The sequence below is a fragment of the Drosophila kikkawai genome, chromosome 2R (genome assembly GCF_030179895.1).
Source record: "Drosophila kikkawai strain 14028-0561.14 chromosome 2R, DkikHiC1v2, whole genome shotgun sequence".
Classification (NCBI taxonomy): domain Eukaryota; kingdom Metazoa; phylum Arthropoda; class Insecta; order Diptera; family Drosophilidae; genus Drosophila; species Drosophila kikkawai.
In genome coordinates this window covers 25,270,971-25,289,054 of record NC_091729.1, presented here as the reverse complement: position 1 = coordinate 25,289,054, position 18,084 = coordinate 25,270,971, and the positions used below count along the sequence as shown (strand labels likewise).

General features: G+C 38.2%; 1 protein-coding gene across 3 annotated transcripts in view; it reads left to right on the top strand.

Moving 5' to 3' along the window:
- mam (neurogenic protein mastermind) overlaps positions 1 to 18,084 on the top strand; it is a 135,558-nt gene that overhangs the window by 65,428 nt on the left and 52,046 nt on the right. For 2 of the 3 annotated variants that reach the window (XM_070284546.1, XM_041777097.2), the window contains one exon: positions 12,877 to 13,909. In XM_070284546.1, coding sequence (XP_070140647.1) covers positions 13,202 to 13,909 — 708 coding nt within the window. In that variant the 5' untranslated portion in view covers positions 12,877 to 13,201. Of the gene's footprint in view, positions 1 to 11,644; positions 11,661 to 12,876; positions 13,910 to 18,084 lie in introns of those variants that run through there. The other variant, XM_070284547.1, reaches the window with a different exon arrangement.

The window sequence follows — 18,084 nt, the reverse complement described above, 5'->3', positions numbered from 1 at the left end:
CCATGCTAACGTTGAGTTTGGCTCAGATATAATTATGAACCTTAAGAAGGCACAGCAGGATCAGTTAGACCGAAATAATCCGGCTCGGCAGAATAGGGTATTTGAGGTTGGTGAGAAAGTGTTAGTAAAAACCAATAGGAGATTGGGGGATAAACTCACGCCTCTGTATATTGAGAATAGGGTCGATGCTGACTTGGGGACAACGGTCCTAATTAAGGGGAGGGTGGTCCACAAAGACAATATTCGATAAGGGCCACCTACAAAACTGTTTCCTAAGCTTACTGTATTTAGGCGTTGGTTGGTTCTTCGTACATTGACAACTTGAAAAGGGAGCGTCTTTCCGTCAGTTCCGAGATGCAGGCTCATTTGACTGCTCACACAACCATGATCAGTAGAAGATTAAAACTCGCTAACATTTAAATTGACAATAAGTTGATGCCATCACTCTTGCCAGAATAAACTATTTGCATTCATTAAAGCTTACACCAATAACCCAAAGGCGATTCTGAAAAAGGTTTCACGAGGGTTTACTTAGCTAGTAAGAAATCACTAAATTTTGTTTACTAAATCTTTAGTTTATATGATAGATAGACAAATTTGCACACACCGGCCTGATACCACGCTTTGATGAGGACACATTACCTGCAGACTATAGGTCGGCTCAGCCAAGCGACCTAGCACCAACTACTTAGTGCCAATTTCAACGATCCCCCAGGCATGATGACCACCGCAACGAAACGCATCCAGATACCACCCGCTTCCAGGCCTGCCCTTTCTTCACCATTTAAATAAAGAAAGCCTGCAGCATATAACGGAGTTGCAAATGCTGGCAATCAGAGGCCATCTGCACCAGCGTCAATCTGCTTTACGTCCTGCGAAATAATAAAGATGTAAAAGCAGAGCTTCGATTGCGGTAACACAAGTCCTTGCTAACATTGACATGGCCGAGGACGCCCATTTTTGAAAAGAAGGGGAGTAGTTAACAACACAAAGGTTAACGGCGAAAAAAGCACAGCAGCGGCGACGGCACACGAAGGCTTACGGTAGAAGCTGGTGGACGGCGGTGATCTGTGCGAGCTAGGGTCATGATTAAGCTTTCTCTGTAAATTTAGTTCTGAACTGGCAGCCGAACAATAAAGGCATATTTCACTAATCAAGCATCATTTAATACAGCCGATGCTAAGACCCTGCTATCGGCCATATCTTGATTAAACAAAGGAAGCCAATTGGGATACGTCACAAGTCGTGGCCACCACCCGGTCTCGATCCGCACTCGGCACTACTCAACGGCAACCGAGGCGAGCACCAAGTGACTGGTCGTTGTGGGCAGCAACTAGCCGCAACACCTATCCCGGAACCAACAACTACGTGAGCACCACGTGCCACGGTGACAACCCCCTGCAGGAAGCGTGCAGGCGGTGGACATTGCGGGCAACTACCTTGCCGCATTATCTCAACAGTGACGTAATCACTGATCGTGGCCACCACCCGGTCCCGATCTGCATTCGGCATCACTCTACGGATTCCGAGGCGAGAGAATATCGCGGGCAACTACCTTGCCGCGGTATATTAAAAACCTTATCTTATATAAGCTTGATTTATTTAAACTTGATTTATATAAACTTGATTTTTATAAACTTGACTGCAGTAGCTGCCATAGCTTCCGTCTTGGATTTTTGTATAAATTGCCTCGGCTAGCTTTGTTTTTTATCAGTCTTCGACAAATCACCAAAATAATCACAATGTTGTGTTGGCGCAATTTTGCATTTTTATTGCTGCTATGGCTAACTATCTTTACAAAATTTTCGATTGGAGAATCGCCGTTTGAATCATACCAAGAGCCGGAAACAATACCGATTGAAGAGTACGATGACAAGGGCATGGTAAGTCACACTTACACAACAAAATATAATAATATGGAGTAAACAATATAAAAATCTATATCTTTTTTGTTCACTCTTTCATGTACAACCAATTAGGATCAGGATAATGAACAATTTGTTGGACAACTACCTAATGCAGAACAATAAATTGTTCCTGGTTCTTTATCCTTGGGAACAGGATACCTAAGATACATAAAATTCACAAAAATGTCTTAAGCTATCTTTAATAAATGGTGTTTTGTTTCCCTTTTCTCTGCAAAATGGTTTAAATTTATAAAGCTTTAAGCACAGGAATCGTAAAAAATTTCATTTAAATTGCTTTTTTAATCACAAGGTTAAAAGATCGTACATTGTTGATAACATACTAATGTCTACATATATACAATGTGCGTTTGAATCTTTGCGACAGCTTGAATTTATATTAGCTCTGGCACAATCAAAACACTTTATGTCGACAAATACCAAAAATATATATAATCTCGGTAACAACCAGAGCCTAGGTTCCATTCTAGATTTCAGTATAAATTGCCTCGGCTAGCTTTGTTTTTGATCAGTCTTCGACAAATCACCAAAATAATCACAATGTTGTGTTACAATTTCGCATTTTTATTGCTGCTGTGGCTAACGATCCTCCTGAATTTAGCAATTGTAAACAGTACAGAAATGGAGGGAGGTACAGAGGAATATGAATATGACGTAGGTTCATGGCGAAATCCACTGCGGAAAATTACGCGTATTTCTCATTTGTTCACTGCTTACAAATATACCTCTCGAGTCCTATATTTTAACGAGTGAAATATAAATATTTTGAGATATATACCCATGTTTCCACTGGGTGTTCCAAAGTTTTTATGGTAATCAGTAGTACAGCAGTACTGAGGAAAATTAAGCAACTGAACAAAAGAGAATAATTACTCGCTCAGTATAATGATCTATATATTTTTGTCCACTCTTTCATGTACAACCGTTTAGTATGTGACGCACAACTATAACGAACCATGGTAAAAGTGGTGAGGCAGCCCTGGCCGCCTCCAAGTAGAGCTGAGCTCCGTTTTGTTCATGACGAACAATAAAATGTGTCTTTATTAAACCGTGAACCAAAACGCTGATGCTTTATCCTGGGAAAGAACATAAAACCAAAGGAACACGACACTAAGATACATAGAATATACAAATATGTCATAATTTAAGCTACTGTAAATAAATGGAGCTTTATTTCCCTTTCCTCGGCAAAATCGTTTTAATTAATTTTATTTGAAAAATTTCCAATATTAGTTTTTTTTAGAGATTTCGATTAAATATTATCTTTACAGCAAAAGGTCATTGTGATTAGCTAGCAGATAACCTTCTGTAAATAATATTTTAAAATATTTTACTGGCTTTGCTTAGCCGCTTTAGAATCATTCATCTGAATCGTACTTTTTACGGAAAACCCAGCGATGCTTCTCCTGCGGATCTTGGGATTTATTCTCCTTTTGAAACTGGCAGTCTGCAGTTCAGAAGGCAAACAGTTTGCATTGGGAAACAATAACTATCATGGCATTATTTATCAAGGAAAATTCCAGAAAAACCCACGCGGTCACTACTAACTCATATGTAATGTGAAAAATAAATATAATATATAGTTCCTGCAGCCCATTAATACAAAGTATTTATATATTTATAACCTATGTATTTATTCGCAAGGTTAAAAGTTCGTTATTGATCGTTCCTAGAAACCATTTATTTCGACAAATAAAAACAAATATGAATCTTGACTACAGTCTCTCTCAGAGCTTTGTTCGGTCGTAGATTTTTGTATAAATTGCCTTGGTTAGCTTTGCTTTCGATCAGTTCTTGACAAATCACCAAAATAATAACCATGTTCCGCGGGCTAAATTACGCATCTTTATATTGCTGCTATGGATGACGATTTTCCTGAGTATATCGATTGGATACAGTGAAGAAAGGAAGATAGAGTGGAATATATATGAATCTGTCGAAGACTATGACACGGAAAATGCGCCGAAATTTGAAGGTACTCATAATGCTCACTTGATCACTATCTATAAACTAACCTCTGACTACTACATTTCATCGAGTAAAATAATATCCTAAGATATTTTCTTCATATTTCTGCTTTACATGCTGAGCAGAAATGTCTTAATGAACGAAAATTTTCAATAATATCAGCTGTGAAAAAGTCGATAAGTGAACAAATATTTTAATATTATAAATACATTTCTTGACCACTTCTTTTCATGTGCAACCAAGATCCAAACGGTATGTCATCCCATTTAATTTCCGCTCTAGGAAATAAAGCCACGGACTTTATTTATCAGAACGGTAAACTTGTGCGTGTTCCTTTGCCAGTTGAAGGAGGAAAGGATAAATTAGCATCAATCCAAAACTTTCCGATAATAAATTTACAGAAAAAGGACACCAAAGATACACAGAATACACAAAAGATGTAATAATTCATCGTTAATAAATGGATCTTAATTTCCTTTCCTTGGCCAAATTGTTTCAATTAATTTTATTTGAAAAATGTTAAATATTGGTTTTGTAAGAGATTTCGATTAAATATTATCTTTACAGCAGCAGGTCATTGTGATTAGCTTGCAGATAACCTTTTGTAAATAATATTTTTCAATATTCTACTACCTTTGCTTAGTCGCTTTAGAATCATTCATCTGAATCGTACTTTTTACGGAAAACCCAGCAATGCTTCTCCTGTGGATTTAGGGATTTATTCTCCTTTTGAAACTGGAAGTCTGCAGTTATGGAGTCTTTTGTGCTATAAAAATGTATATAATATTCTAATTCGCCTTGTTGTTTTCTTATGCTTAATACAATAATTTCTTTATTAAATCCCAAACATTTTACAAACTAAACTGAAAGCCTACAAAGTTAGTGCCTTGGACGATGGGAGCTCAGGAGGAGGAGCCCCTCAAACCATCAATCCAACCATCCATTTAACCATTTATCCAGTTGGCCATCCCGTGGGTCTCCTCTTTTTCCTCGCCTACTTTCTGTGCTAGTTTTCGATGTTGGTCGGCGAACAACCGGTTCCGTTGCCTTGTGTCTTGCTTGTGTTTAGTGTTGAGTTGTGGTTGTTGTTGCCTTATTGCGAATTTTCCTTGTTCACCAAGAGATGTGTAAGTGTGTGTGTGTGCTTATCCCGCTGGCGTGGCACTTGCCACCTTAGCATTTTACCACTGTACCGGCGAGCTGGAGTTTGCTGAGCGCCGCATCGCTGGTGGCATGGAACAACAACAGTGGCGCCCTCTGCAACTCGCCAATGTTGCAGCAGCATCGTTGTCGCCAATGTTGCATGTTGCAGCTGTTGCAAGATCCAAGTTGCAAGGCCCCCGACCCCTCTGCATTCCCTCTTTTAAAAGCAACTAAAACAAAACAAAAAAAAAAATCGCTCAACATCTGTTGGCAGACCTGTTGTTGCTGCTGCTGCTACTTGATGTTGCTCGTTGCAGAGTTGCTGCTGTTGCTGGTGCTGCAGCTGGCCAACAATTTGCATCTACTTGTGGGCTTTCCTTGGATTTTTATTTATATCTCATTTGAGTTGCGGTTTTTAGCATTGTGTGGGAACCAAAAATCAGGCAAAAAAATGGGAAATAGTCCTGGGAATATATATCCTAAACAGTAATAATTCTTTGTTAAGTTTATATAATTTAATTTAAAATTAAATTCCATTTTATTTAGGACATTTTTGGGCTTTACATATATCTTGTTATGTCTTGAAAAAGAAGCATAAGTGCTGAGGGTTTTAATTATAGTTCTCAACTAAGGAAATATTAGTATTAAATGATAAATAAATAAGAAAAGAATATATATATAACATATTTCTTAATTTTTAAGTTGAAATACTTCAATACTTTAACCTCAACTATCTTAAAATCTGAACCAAAAATATTTAAAAAGCCATAAATCACTCCCTAGCTTAAGGCCAGTTATTTTTCTTTAAGCATTATCTTCCATTTGTTATTCAGATATTTACGTTTTAAAATATATTCCACTTCTTGTAATTAAATGCAATCGAATATTTTAATGAAAGTTCTCAATTTTCCAAAGAGAAAACATCAAGAACACTGAAACGATTCCAATTCACTTGGAGTTTTCCCCAAGGGCGCATGTGCAGGGACAATCAAGCTAATTGCCAGGAGATGTCGGTGGCCACCCACCACCACCAGGGCTTTTTCTGCCACCCCTACTCCTCTATCTCCTCGTCCTTCTCAACTTTCTGACCATCGTCTCCTTTTGTATCTCCAGCATATTCTGTGTGGTTCCTGCCTCGAATTTTCCCTGCTTTCCTCGGCTTTTCTTCGGCTCTCTCTCTCTCTCCTCTTTCAGTCTGCCGCTCGCCTTTGGCCCGGCCGGTTGGCCTGGCCTTTTGGCCGCGGACTCCACCAAAAAGGGAGGCGTCCAGCCGAAAATAGAGGCGTGGCACCAAGGCAAACAACAAGGCGATTTTGTGCGAGCTGCTTGGCTTTTCGTTTCGATGGTTTTTGGCTCGAAAAGCGGATCTTTCTCGCAATTTGGATTAGGCGCCCAGCTGGGGCAAGCCATGGAAATGCGAGCTTTTCCAGGCAGGAAAAGCAGTGGAACGTTAGCTTTTTGTTGGCTTTATTTGCTTTCTTGCTGCCTGTTAGTTTCCGATAAAATTGACTTTTTGTCGCCTCGTCGTCATCGTCGTCGTTGTTTGTTGTTTGTCGTCCGTCGTCGTTGGTTAGTTAGTTAGTTAGTTTGTCGCCTTCGTCACTAGACGGCGGCACCATTTTGTTTGGCGTCGTCTTCTCATGGGCCAACAGACGTTTCAGCCAGCCGATTTTTTCCGGCCTTCATCACGCTTTTCCTCTTGCCACAAACGTAGAGAAAGAAAAGAGAGTACGAATATCTCGTTTTTAAAGTGCGCGAAAATTAATTCAAATTCCTTTTGCTGGGGCTAGCTCATTTTATGGTCAATTTATATTGGATTAAACGTAGATATAGTACTGACTTTTGGCTTTAAAATTATATAAGCTGCTTTGAGGTGCACTAAAGCCAATTTAATAATAAGATGCAAATGCCATAAAACCCAAAGGCGATTTCGGCTTTTGTAGCTACACAGAGAATTTTATTATTATTATTATTCTCTTATTATTATTTTTATTATTATTCTTTTCATATTAATTTATTTTTAAATGATGTACAAAAAACTTGCAATTTTTAATGCAATGTTTTTCTTTTGTCTGTTTAAAAAGTTCATTTTGTTATGTTTAATTTAAGAATGAATAAATAATAAATTTTATTATAATTTATTTTGTTCCTTCTCTATAATTTATAATTTTCCATAAAAAAAAAAAATCAATTTTAATTTATTTAAAACATTTCCAATTCAAAATATCAATATTTCATTTTCTGCAGTGCATTCTCTCACCATAAATACACACAGATACTCACATGCACCAACACTCTGAATACAACACAATTGTTCGCTCTCTTTGCTCTATCCGTATCTTTTACTCTCTCAGTTACAAACACTCGCTTGCTCCCTCGCTCTCGCTGTCACTTAATATGCGGCAGTACCGTTTTCCGCTTTAACAGCAACCTCAGAAAACGCTCGTGTATCTTGTAGCTACTTTTGCTGGGCGCCTGTTCGTTTTTGCGATAGACGCGCGACGTAAGTCGCCGCCGTTTCGTTTCGTTCGCTTCTAATTGGATGCGATTCCCCAATTGGAGCGCCGCCGTGCGCTGTTTTTTGGGGGCTGCGCTTGCCAGAAACGCCGCAATCCACAATCGCCGGAATCGCTCCGACGCGTTGGACGCGGTATGGCGCGTTTCTGTCGTCGCCGGCGATTTTTCAATTCCCGCCGATTTTGCAATGTTTTCGTGACGCCGCCGCCGGCAGTTCTTCGGCTGCTGTTAAGCGCTCAAAAGGGGGGCCGAACAGTGGGGCTCTGTTAACTGCTCTCTCTGGCTGGCTCTCTGTGCGAGTGCGTGGATGAGTGTTGTGGTTGTGTTGCGCTCTCTGCCTTGCTTAGGGCGAAAATTGAGATCGTTGGGGGAACAAAATCCTGAAAGATACATTTTAAAATCCGGGAATACCCTTTCAAAAATATTTCATATTTAGGAAAATAATTAAGATTGTTTTCTGTTACAAAAGGTTTTTTTTTTTTTAGAAGTTTTAATAGATTTGAAAATTTAACCTACTGTACCTTTTATCTTAACAAAAAGGTTCCACTGTACCTTGAGCAGCACATAAACACTCATTTGATTTTCTTTTCTATTCCTTTGACTCCAGTGAGTGAGTGAAAAAGCACAATGAAGATGCAAAGGAGACAGTTTGCTAATCATGAGGTTTCTTCACAGTTGTTGCAAATTCTGTCTCTGCCACTGCCTCTGCCGCATTTGACGTCGGCAGCGCTGCTGTCATGAAGTAACTTCTTATGCTCGTTTTTACAGTTACTGTTAAAGTAAAATCTTTTTTTAATTTATTTTCTTTTTTTCCGCCGTCGCTGAAGGATTTATATTGCCAGAACTTTTATGGCTCTTATCGATTTGCTCCGAATGAAAAACCGTCCCTTCGAGCTATGGCCCAAAATTAATGATGCCCCCTGAGTGAGCAATTTAATTAAAAATGCTAAGTCCCTCGAAATGATGTGGTGATGTTTAGACAAAGTTGTGCTCTTTCGCCAGCGAAACCTTTCTTATCGATGGTTTCCCCTTAGTTATGCCTGCACTTGACGTCACGATTGCGGCGGTTTTATTAATAAATCATTATTATCTATGTGCTTAATTATTACGAAGTTACGCAGTTCAATGGACTTTGTATTATAGGGATATATGGATTTGGGATTATATATTATAGGATATATTTCTGGAGATTAATACTTCTTTAGTTTTCAATCAAACAAAATATATAAAATAATGAAAATTTAAATTAAATTAAATTAAAAACAAGAAAGGAAACAAACTTCGGGAAGCCGAAATTTGTATACCCTTGTAGTTTGCCATAGGATCTGTCATCCAATGAAAAATCTATCATAACTAAGCCAAAAAAGCATCGAATTCAATTCGGAAAGCTTTTCTGTGATAGTTTTTCCCAGATAAACAAATCTGCTTACTAAATTTCACATTTTAAGATATTAAAATTTTTGCTAATTTTTTCTGTGACAATGAACCATTTTAAGACCCCAAAAATACAAAAAAAAAAATTAGGAAAATGTTTTTCTTCTAAACATGGCTAGATTGACTCCGCTTTTTGAGCTGATCAAGAATATATATGATTTATAGGGTCGGAAACGACTCCTACACTGACTACAATCATAAAACCCCTCAAGAAGATCTTAAATATTCACTGTCTTTAAATGAATATTTTTATATATTTTAAATGGTAATTTTTTTTATAAAAAATAATCATAACTAAGCCAAAAAAGCATCAAATTCAATTCGGAAAGTTTTTCTGTGCTAGTTTTTTCCAGATAAACCAATCTGCTTACTTAATTTCACATTTTAAGACCTCAAAAATACAAAAAGAAATTATGAAAAATGTTTTTCTTCTAAACATGGCTAGATCGAATCCTCTTTTTGTGCCGATCAAGAATATATACGATTTATAGGGTCGGAAACGACTCCTACACTGACTAAAATCATATAAACCCTTCAAGAAGATCTGAAATATTCACTTTCTCTAAATGAATATTTTTATATATTTTAAATGGTAATTTTTTTATTAAAAATAATCATAACTAAGCCAAAAAAGCATCAAATTCAATTCGGAAAGTTTTTCTGTGCTAGTTTTTTCCACATAAACCAATCTGCTTACTTAATTTCACATTTTAAGATATTAAAATTTTTGCTAATATTTTCTGTGACAATTAACCCATTTTAAGACCTCAAAAATACAAAAAGAAATTATGAAAAATGTTTTTCTTCTAAACATGGCTAGATCGAATCCTCTTTTTGTGCTGATCAAGAATATATATGATTTATAGGGTCGGAAACGATTCCTACACTGACTAAAATCATAAAACCCCTCAAGAAGATCTTAAATATTCACTGTCTTTAAATGAATATTTTTATATATTTTAAATGGTAATTTTTGTATTAAAAATAATCATACCTAAGCCAAAAAAGCATCAAATTCAATTCGGAAAGTTTTTCTGTGCTAGTTTTTTCCAGATAAACAAATCTGCTTACTAAATTTCAAACTTTAAGATATTACAATTTTTGCTAATTTTTTCTGTGACAATTGAACCTATTTAAGACCTCAAAAATAAAAAAAAAATTAGGAAAAATGTTTTTCTTCCAAACATGGCTAGATCGACTCCGCTTTTTGTGCTGATCAAGAATATATATGATTTATAGGGTCGGAAATGACTCCTTCACACACTTTTGACTTAAATTATAATACCCTGCAAGGGTATAAATATATATGTTTTTAAAATCTCTAAAAAATAGAGTGTCACATTATTATTTGTTATCCAAGTTCCCGTGAAAAATCATTCATTTTCCGTTTCCGCAAACATCTCAGTTCGTGATTACGTGGGTTTTCAGCGTTTGAAGAGCTGTATTTCCGTGCCATTTGACACCGCCTACCTCAATGGGTTAACTAAGTTCTGTTTTCTAATTAAATGCGGCGATAACAATAACAATATTAGCGAAGAACAGCAAACAAATCGCTCGCCTCTAATTTGACCTTTTTTTGGTTGCTCTCTCCGTCTCGGTCTCTGTCACTCAGTCAGTTCAGTTACTAATCACTCAGAGTGCTTAACAGAAGGAACTTACTCTCTCTCTCAGCACACTCACACTTTCTCATCACTTCCCTCCCACCTGTGGTGGTGGTGGTGGTGCGCCCGCCGCTGTCTCGCTCATTCGCACTCGCCGCTCACTCACTCGCTCGCCCAGCGCTCCCACCCACTGTCGCTCCCGCTCGCACCTGCTTCTATTGCTGGGCGCCTGTTACTTGGTTCGGCCAAACCGCCGTTCGTTTGTATGCGAGCTATGCTTCCTTTTCACTCGAACGACGCGAGTAAAGTCGCGCTGGCGTTTCGTTTCCGAATTGCTCGATTTTCGACTTTGGCCAGCAAGGAAATGACAGCGCAAACCTGTTTTCAGTTTCCACTGCAGCCGAGGAGGAGTTTGAGTTCGAGTCTGAGTCTCAGTCTGAGTTCGAGTTTGTGTTTAGGGTCTTGGCTTAGCCATCTCATCTCGCCCGTTGTTTACAGCTTAATTTGCCTGCAACTGCCCGGTGCGTTCCGCCTTCCCCGAGTGCCCACGTGCCATGTACAGTGGAGCATCCCAAGGGGAAATCATAAAAACATTACTTTGAATAAATTAATGATTAAATTTTAGATATAGAATTTTTTATTGATTATTAATTTTAGATAGAGACAGTCTCTACTGTCGAATAATATATTTAGTACGTAATTAAATTCCACAAGAAAAAATGTGTGAAAATAATGAGAAATTTAAGGAATTAATTAATTTATGGTCATGCAATTTCGATCTAGACAAGATAACCTATGCAGTCGTCGTCGCTTTGTTCGTCGGTTGTCGTCATTCGTTATTCGGATTTTCGCTCGACCCAACGACCGTTGACTCTTTTTTCGAGCACTGAACACTGAACAGTGAGTACAGAGCACTGGAAATGCTCGGCACTCAGCTCGGGCAGCAGATTGCTCCAGCACCTCCGTACTCAAACTCAAATCCCCCCAAAGCGAAACTCAAACTCCGGTGCGAACGGCTCCGTCCATCCATCAGTCATTCATTCAACAGACGCGGCGCAGGCCAGTTGAGTTTGTCAGTCTCTCTCTCCACTATTCATACTCCCCCTTTTTTGCCGCCTGCTTCGTTTCTCCACTGTCTTTGTTTTGTTCTCCGTTCGTCCGTTGCTCCGTTTCGCCGTTTCTCGCCTTTCAAAGGCACGCGAATGCGAATATGTGTATAAGAAAACGCGCAACGGCCGCTCGCGTTTTGCCAGCGATTAATGGTTTTAATCAGCTTCGCTTGACACACTGAGCGAAAAATAGGCTCAAAAGATACATTTCTTAAATTTTAAAATGATCATTTTAGTATTTTACTAATTGATGAACTAAACTAGAGATCAATGAAGTAAAGGCAATCGGTGAATATTCACAAATATAAAATATCCACGTTGAAAATATCTTTATTGAATTGATTTGATTTTATTGTGCTGTATTTTTTCAAGTGTTTCTTAAATTTTGTAATGTAAAGAATTTTTTATGATTTTTAAACGTAATCATCTATTTAATATAGTTCATTTTGTTCAAGTGTACGTGCTTATTTCTCTTATCACTGAGATATTTTCTCTGTAAATTGCAACATTCGATTATTATTTATACAGAAGTATGAATATAATGAGTGCTGATTTTGCAAATTTGATCTGCATTTTATATCAAGCAGAAGATCAAGTTTTTCAGTGTTTGTTTATTATCTGTCAAGACAAGGTTGAACATCATAATCAATATATTCATTTTCGGTTTCCCTAAAGTCTTTTTCAATTGTTTTATCTACATTAAAATAATCTTTTTATTTTTCTCAGTGTTTATACAGTCTAAAAAGTCTTTCTAGGGGGATTTTTTTTTTTGTTGTCGTATACCGTCCGGTTGCATTGTTTTTATCAGTTCTTCGAAGCATTATTCGTCGACATTATTTTGTTTATAATTTGTTGTGGTTTCTTTTACACTCAAAACGTAGTTAAATCTGTTTGTATTTGTATTGACATTACTCATACGCTCTCTTTTTCAGTGTGTTCTTATCAGTTGTTTCGTATTTAGTTTTGCTTCCAGAACCGAATCCATAAATCGCCGAATTTCTAATAAGAATTAAAGCGTAGAAATTGAACTCATAATATGACCTTGAAACAGATAGGGAAATGAAAATCTTTAGAAAGTTCTAGGGATTTTTGAAAAATTATATATAAATGTAATATTAAAAAAATATTTTGTTTCCTTAGAATATAACTAATACATTTCCTAATTCTCTTGATTTCCAGGACTTGCCACAAGATGTTGACTCGGCCTTTTTGTGGCTACTTCCACCTGCCTGAGTAGCTTCGATATTCCTCTACGTAGACGCAGGCACTTCCGGATACTACCAAATAGCTATCAACAGAAGCAGCACTGCCAGTTGTGGAAGCCAGATATTAGACGGTTATATCAGATATAGACAAGAGATCAATATATATATAAATATATATATTCGCCGCCGACGTCGACGCCTTGTTCTTCGCGATTTCGTCGCCGTCAGCGTTCGCCGCCGACTGAGACGAAAGCTGCGAAGCAACGAGCGCCAGCGAAAGCCTCACCACGGACGCATTTATGGATGCGGGCGGCCTGCCAGTCTTCCAGAGCGCCAGCCAAGCAGCCGTCGCCCAGCAGCAGCAACAGCAGCAGCAGCAACAGCAACAACACCTGAATCTCCAGTTGCACCAGCAGCACCTGGGCCTTCACCTGCAGCAGCAACAGCAGCTGCAACTGCAACAACAACAGCAGCAACAGCACAATGTCCAGGCGCAGCAACAGCAGCAGATCCAAGTGCAGCAGCAACAACAACAGCAGCAGCAGCAACAGCAACAACACTCGCCCTACAATGCCAATCTGGGAGGAGGAGGCGGCATTGCTGGAATCCCTGGCGGCAACGGAGCTGGCGGCCCTGCAAATCCTGGAGCGTTACCCTCGGCACCCGGCGAGTCCGGAATGCCAGCCAAGAGGCAACCCATCGTTGACAGGCTGCGACGCCGCATGGAAAACTACCGGCGGCGTCAGACGGACTGTGTGCCGCGTTATGAGCAGGCATTTAGCACCGTTTGCGAGCAGCAGAATCAGGAGACCACCGCCCTACAGAAGCGCTTCCTTGAGAGCAAAAACAAGCGGGCGGCCAAGAAGACAGACAAAAAGCTGCCGGATCCCTCACAGCAGCAGCAGCAGCAGCAACAACACCAGCAGCATCAGCAGCAGCAACACCAGCAGCATCTTCAGCAGCACCAGACCATGTTAGCCGGACAGCTGCAGAGCAGTGTTCATGTGGTGAGTCTTTTTATTATTTTTTAAGTGAAATTTAGAGAATTTATTAAGAAGTTGAACCTGAAGAGGCAGCAATCCCCAAAGACAAGGATCTATTTATAAATTCAAGTCTAAAAACCCATATTCTTGCATTGACATTTCTTGTGTCACCCTTTAAGATATAGATTCTCCCGCATTTGGTCTTGTGAAATCGTCTCAGAAATTCAGAAAGACTTGGGAATTATCTTGTCGAATGCAAATCGCATCCAGCAGATACGCGACTTTTGCGACGGTGGGTATATCTCATCAATGCGCGGCAGTTGCCTCACATTAGAGCTGGTGCAGCTTTTTGTGGGCCTCAAAAGAGCAGAGAAATAAATACGAAGCCAACAATCCAAGCGGAGAATGCACGTACATACAGACATATGTACAAACTATACAAATATATATACACAAAATAATAATGAGGTCAGCGATTTTTTTTCCGTGTGTATACGCGAGTGCGCTGTGCTGTATTTTATATTTTTTTCTGTTTTTTTTTTGTGTTGTATTTGTACTCTTTCGGTTTTCAGTTCAGTTTCACGAACTGCGCCGCCGACTTGTAGCTACAAGATACAAGATACATTTTGCTGTAGCTACAAGCAATTGCTGTTGCTTGTGTGTAGGTACTACTTAGCTGACTTTTTGACGTTCCTTTGGCTGCATTTGAAAATACCTAAATACCCACCTTGAACAAAAGGCAACCGCAAAAAAAAAAATAAATATATAAAGCTGTGTTTTTTCTTTTTGCGCAAATCAAAAGATTTTTTTCTGAGTGATGCAAGCCGCGCGAATCTCGACAACGGCCTCCGTTCTCTCTAGCTTATATAATTGTTGGCTCCGTCAACTTGTAATTACCAGACGCAGCTCGAACTCGAAACTTGGATTCTGAAGCTGCAGCTGAATCTGAATCAAGCTCTCGGACTTGGAGTTTTCTATTTCTTTTATCTGAGCGACATATATATGTACATACACAGAGCACTTAGAACGTGAGTTATTCCGAGATCGGTTTTGAGTGGAAAAGTTTTTCCGCATCCGCCTGGCAAAGCCATTTGTCGCCCCTCCTTTACCCATCAGCACGTAATTATTCATTGCTGCCGATGATTTGTCCCCTTCATTTGAATTCTTTTTGTATGCAAAAAGTTGTTTCAATTCGGCCTGCAGCTAAGGATGAGGTTGTAGTCGTCATAGCTTAGGTAAAAATAACTTTTTAAGGAAGTAGTTATTCAGAAGGGTAGCTGCTTTGAGTTCTAGGGTTAGCAAATGGGTGTTTTTTATGCGAAACTTAATTAAAATATGAAATTATAAACTTTATCAAAAGGTTTTGAAATGGAATGTTCCTCTGGGTTATTTATCATTTGTTTTTTAATATTTAAAGAGGGGTTCTAAAGAATAATCAATGATAACAGAGCTTTAAACAATGATTATTTACCAATCTTAAGCTCATTGGATTCAAGAATTACATATCATAGCTCTAGAATTTTAAAGAAATCTTATTTGAAAACCCCCAAAAACAATGCCTAAAAGTATGCAAAGAAAGGCTTAAAAGTACAAATCAACCTTTTATTATTCTTCCACCATAAGCTAGAGTTTACTTTTATTTAACTGTATAATGTATAAACATAAACAGTATAAATAAATAGCCAAATCAATTCCAGTTTTAACTGCTTTGTAAATCTCCGGAATAATTAATGTCGAAACTCTTGAAATTACTTTCCATTCGACGGGTGGCATCTCTCGAACGTATTTAATAATCAATGCATTGCAATGTGGAGAGGGAGCGGTTAATCTAAGTTCGCTTTTCACTTTTCATTTCTTTTATTTTGCTGCTTTTACTGTTTTGGAAAACTTTTACTGATTGTTGTGTGTGGTGCAGCGGCGGCGGCGGCGGTTGCCGGTGAAAATCGCTGGAAATTGCGGCCAGCAGCAGCAGCAACAATTGCCATCCTCGTAGCCGGTGCAACATGCAAAACAAGAAAGCAACATCGCCGGCAACAAACATATTGTTTATAATGCGTTGTAGTGTTTTTGTTTTTAGTTTATTTGGGAAAGTCGCGTGTTGCAATTTCTTCTTCTGACTGCACTTTTTCCTCAGTTTTATTGGCTTCGTCTCTTGGTCTTTTTTGTTGTATTTCATTCATTGTTGCCAATTTTCACTTCACTTTGGGTCGTGTGGCATTTTCTGACAGCCGTCAGTCAGTCAGTCAAAGTCTCGAAGCGCAGTCAACAAAACAAAAAAGTTGCATGAGCGATCTGCTCAGCCCCTCCCTCTCTCTTAGGACCCCCCGCCTGTCCACTGATTTTCCTCGCTTTTCCAACCCCCCCCCAAACCTCTCCAAGTAGATTGTTGTTTGTTTCAAGTGCTTCTGTTGTTATACCCTGACAAAGGGGTATTATAAGTTTTGAAAAAGAAAATTTAGTAGGGCGTCTTTGATATAAATAAAATTAATATTAGAAAAATTAACAGTAAATGTAATGAACGTTCCTGATGTGCACCTTAAATTTCTGTTATTGACACTGGTCTGGCAATAAGTGCCGTGTTATCGTAAAATTAAATGATTATAGAAGCATCTTAAGCTGTTTTGGCACTAGAAAATATGTAATTTCTTATTCACTGGACTCTTATACGTTCGGAAAGTGCTGTTAAGCACCTTAATAATGCTGTTATGTATATTAATAATGCTGTTATGCACACTTAGTTCATCTTGAAATTAAAAAAAATTCTAAAAGAAACACTAAATGCATGTTAAAGATATAAGTGAAAGTGCTTTTATGCCCCCAATTGATTTATAAAAACATATATAAAATATATAAACCTTGTAAATAACTGGCAAGAGTATACAGTTAAAGGCTTGTCGGTGCCACCTTATTTTCTCCCTGTTGATGTTTTCGTTGCTGTTGCATCTTGATTGACAAGTGACAACATATTATTGGCGTATCGTTGCAAGGCTTAGGAGATTGGTTGTTGTTTTCGTTGTTGTTCGGTTGTTGTGGTTGCATTGCCATTGTTTATTGTTTATTACTCCTGCAAAAGTCTCCTACCGTTGGGCGTGTTCCGAAAATTTGACTAAATTAAACATGAGTTGGGGGTAATTTATATATATTTTGGTAGTTAAGGTGATATATCTTCAAGATACATTTTATGATCTTGGCTTAATACTTTTTATATATTTTTCACCTTATTTATTTATTAAATAATTTATACAAAATACCTTTAATACTACGACTTTATTCAGTAATTGAAGATTTAAAATTTTTAAAATAATATCCCTCCATAAAATCCCATCTTAAAAATATATTTATTGCCTTGGCTTGGCTCAATGTTTAATTTACCGCGCATTATTTTCCAAGACCTCCTGCTTCTTTCCTCTTTCTCTGGTTCGAACTTGTCGACAATTTATGTATTTTAAACATTTTACACATTTTTGTTAAATGCATCATTTATCTTCCAAGTTTGCCAGAGCGAGAAGCTACGGCAAAGACTGAAAATTGTAACCTCCCCTGGAAAAAAGGGGGATTCACCTTAACGGCGCCTGCCGCTGCACCCCTTGCGTGCTCTGTCTTTTGGCCTAACGAAGGATGGCGGCCAGGGGTTTGAGTGGGCCTGCAAAAAAAGCAAAAAAGGGGGGAACCAGAGGCGTAGAAGGGAGGACGCCACCGTCGTTGGCTTCAACAAAATCGATTCCATTTCGACAAATGGGAGAGAAGAAGGCAACAAAAAAACAGCCGAAAAAAGCAAAGAAAGCGAACTGCAGACGGGGAAGAACTGAATGAACGGCCTGCACTTGACTACAGATGAGCGGGAAGATATGTACTATATATCAGTGCATTGATATATGCAGTAAATATATATATACATATATAGAGACTGATGTGCTGCGGGGTATATAGCGGATGGAATAAATTATTGCTCCGGATTTCTTCAATAATATTGTGGCAAACGAATTACATTGCCATGCATTCTCTTAAATTATTATTTTATTTTTTTTACATTAAGTATAGTTTTGAGAGAAGAAAGAAGGAATTTACAAAGGAAATTTCTTGAATTATTGAGAAAATTCATTAAGAATTTTTTTATAATAATTCGTATTTCAATAACTTAAAAAAAAAAAAACAAACTAAAAAACCCTAAATTAATTGCACTTTTAACAATTGTTAAA